At 44.0% G+C, this 3,668-nt stretch overlaps 1 protein-coding gene across 1 annotated transcript; it reads left to right on the top strand.

Moving 5' to 3' along the window:
- Window positions 1–949: 949 nt before the first annotated feature.
- On the top strand, window positions 950–2,770 carry LINGO2 (leucine rich repeat and Ig domain containing 2). Its single transcript, XM_063081375.1, has one exon. It carries the CDS (start codon window positions 950–952, stop codon window positions 2,768–2,770), a length of 1,821 nt encoding a protein of 606 aa, XP_062937445.1.
- The last annotated feature ends 898 nt before the right edge of the window (window positions 2,771–3,668 follow it).

The raw sequence follows: 3,668 nt of genomic DNA, 5'->3' as shown, positions 1-3,668 counted from the left end.
ACATAGCCTAAGTGCCCAAAACTAGGAGAATTGATAATCAAGTTGTGGTATATCCATACAGTGGAATACTACCAGCCAGAAGAAGAACAAACTACTGTTACATACAACAACATGGTTGAATCTCGAAAACATGCTGAGTGAAATTCATGGGCTGGCCAATTAGCTCAGTTGTTTAGAGCATGGGGTTATAACACCAAGGTCAAGGGTTCATATCCCCTTATGGCCACCACCAAAAAAATAAAGAAACATAAAAACCATACAGGGAGATTTTGAGGATCTTTCTGTGCAACTCAAATAAATCAGAATTCACTGAATTCTGAAAGTTTTGGTTTTTTAAAATAGAAAATGTATATGTGAAGGTAAAAAAGCCCAACACCTTGCACTGAATGTAACTTTGTTTTGTATGTTGACCCTGAGGGCCTGCTATTGAACGAAACTTCTGTTAGCCTATTTTGAATGTAGGATGAGATCCCAACATTAGAGATGCAGGCATTGATTCAGTCTGAACTGGCTTCATCTTAGCCATTGACCTCTGTTTCTCTCATTTGAATTCCAAATAGAGCCTTTTTGTGTGTGAAATGTATGCTGCTCTGCCTCACAGTCTGAGCCAGACATTATATTTGTCTCTTTACAGTTGCCAAACACTGAAATTGTCATGATAACACTAGGAAGCTATTTCTATTATCATCCTCATTATCCCCATTTTACAGCCAAGAAAATGGAAATGCAGGGAGTTGAAATAACTAGTTCAAGATCATGTAGCTCATAATGGCAGTCCTTAGGTTGAAGCCCATATCTGATTGATTCCAAATCCTGTGTCCTTCCCATTATCTTCACTGCTTATTTATGCTCCTTCACTTACCTGTGTCCTAACTCAGCTTCTCTTCCTCCCTTCTTTTGCCCCTTCCATGCAGGCCCGTGACCAAGGAGTAGATTAAGAAGTGGAGTCATGCTTCACACGGCCATATCATGCTGGCAGCCGTTCCTGGGTCTGGCAGTGGTGTTAATCTTCATGGGATCCACCATTGGCTGTCCCGCTCGCTGTGAGTGCTCTGCCCAGAACAAATCTGTGAGCTGCCACAGAAGGCGGTTGATCGCCATTCCGGAGGGCATTCCCATCGAGACCAAAATCTTGGACCTAAGTAAAAACAGGCTGAAAAGCGTCAACCCTGAAGAGTTCATATCATATCCTCTGCTGGAGGAGATAGACTTGAGTGACAACATCATTGCCAATGTGGAACCAGGAGCATTTAACAATCTCTTTAACCTGCGTTCCCTTCGCCTGAAAGGCAATCGCCTGAAGTTGGTCCCTTTGGGGGTATTCACAGGGCTGTCCAACCTCACCAAGCTTGACATCAGTGAGAATAAGATTGTCATTTTACTGGACTACATGTTCCAGGATCTGCATAACCTGAAGTCTCTAGAAGTAGGGGACAATGATTTGGTTTATATATCACACAGGGCCTTTAGCGGGTTACTTAGCTTGGAGCAGCTTACCCTGGAGAAATGCAATTTAACAGCAGTACCAACAGAAGCCCTCTCCCACCTCCGCAGTCTCATCAGCCTGCATCTGAAGCATCTCAATATCAACAATATGCCCGTGTATGCCTTTAAAAGATTGTTCCACCTGAAACACCTAGAGATTGACTATTGGCCTTTACTAGATATGATGCCTGCCAATAGCCTCTATGGTCTCAACCTCACATCCCTTTCAATCACCAATACCAATCTGTCCACTGTACCCTTCCTTGCCTTTAAACACCTGGTATACCTGACCCACCTTAACCTCTCCTACAATCCCATCAGCACTATTGAAGCAGGCATGTTTTCTGACCTGATCCGCCTTCAGGAGCTTCACATAGTGGGGGCCCAGCTCCGCACCATTGAGCCTCACTCCTTCCAAGGGCTCCGCTTCCTTCGAGTGCTCAATGTGTCTCAGAACCTGCTGGAAACTTTGGAAGAGAATGTCTTCTCCTCCCCTAGGGCTTTGGAGGTTCTGAGCATTAATAACAACCCTCTGGCCTGTGACTGCCGTCTCCTTTGGATCCTACAGCGACAGCCTACCCTGCAGTTTGGTGGTGAGCAGCCCATGTGTGCTGGTCCAGACACCATCCGTGAGAGGTCATTCAAGGATTTCCATAGCACTGCTCTTTCTTTTTACTTTACCTGCAAAAAACCCAAAATCCGTGAAAAAAAGTTGCAGCACCTGCTGGTGGATGAAGGGCAGACAGTCCAGCTAGAGTGCAATGCTGATGGAGACCCACAGCCTGTGATTTCCTGGGTGACACCCCGAAGGCGTTTCATCACCACCAAGTCCAATGGAAGAGCTACTGTGTTGGGCGATGGCACCTTGGAAATCCGCTTTGCCCAGGATCAAGACAGTGGGATGTATGTTTGCATCGCTAGCAATGCTGCTGGGAATGACACCTTCACAGCCTCCTTAACTGTGAAAGGATTCACTTCAGACCGCTTCCTTTATGCGAACAGGACCCCTATGTACATGACCGATTCCAATGACACCATTTCCAATGGCACCAATGCCAATACTTTTTCCCTGGACCTTAAAACAATACTGGTGTCTACAGCCATGGGCTGTTTCACATTCCTGGGAGTGGTTTTATTTTGTTTTCTCCTCCTTTTTGTGTGGAGCCGAGGGAAAGGCAAACACAAAAATAGCATTGACCTTGAATATGTGCCCCGAAAAAACAATGGTGCTGTTGTGGAGGGGGAGGTGGCCGGACCCAGGAGGTTCACCATGAAAATGATCTGAGGGTCCACCACTCACACTACTGTCTGTGTACCTGTTGGTAATCAATAAGACCATCTGGCACAGGAAATTAGTAGGTTAAGAGGCAGCTTCATGCAGCTGCCCTGTGTCAAGGCAAGGTCCATGGAAGCAGGAGGACTTCTTATGGAGACTCTCCATCTAGAGGCAGGCAGATACGTGTCAGAGCCCTTCACAGAGTGGGATACTAATTGTTTGCATTGCAAATATTGGCCTTCTGGGGATCTCAGTAATGAACCTTTGGCTCACGCTCATGGACAATTCAACATTTTCTACCACTGCAAAAACAAAAGAAAAAAATAAAAAGAACAACCTACAGTGTAGGATTTACATATTAAAGACACATTTGTCTAATACATACTCTACAGAAAAATTTGTATCTATGATTATCATTTGTTAAAGCCTTGCATCATACCATATTGTTCATTCAGCACCACAAAGAGATCAATATATTCTTTACTTTTCTTTCTTCTTTCTTTTTTTGAAACATATACGCTGTATCTGTTTTAAAGCAATATGAATGAGAGGTTGTGCTTTTAGTTACTCACCACTATTGACCCAAGTGTGGTTTCACCTTCCTTTACCTGCAGATAACCCTGAGACTAGATCCCTGGAGTTATGGGTGGAGATATGTTGAGAGGTGTGTTTGTGTGATGTAGGATGCCAAGCAACAGGACCCAAGGCGAAACTGCTCAACTCTGTTAACTTCTGTTACTATAAATAAAGGCATGTGCCTAGTTTTGATACAGAATGGAATATTTTTTATACTTGTAATATCCCACTGGACCAGTTTACTGTAACAATGCCCTTGATTTCTCCAGAAGGTGGTGTTTCACTAGATATACCTGTAAAATGCAAGGTAGGTGTTAATAATGAAAATGAT

This window comes from Cynocephalus volans, chromosome 16 (genome assembly GCF_027409185.1).
Source record: "Cynocephalus volans isolate mCynVol1 chromosome 16, mCynVol1.pri, whole genome shotgun sequence".
Lineage (NCBI taxonomy): Eukaryota > Metazoa > Chordata > Mammalia > Dermoptera > Cynocephalidae > Cynocephalus > Cynocephalus volans.
Note: the sequence above shows the minus strand (reverse complement) of the source record. Positions and strands in the feature narration are given on the sequence as shown.

What these genes read in the sequence shown, in the direction of transcription:
- LINGO2 (XM_063081375.1), top strand. Translation starts at nt 950, where the DNA reads ATGCTTCACACGGCCATATCATGCTGGCAGCCGTTCCTGGGTCTGGCA.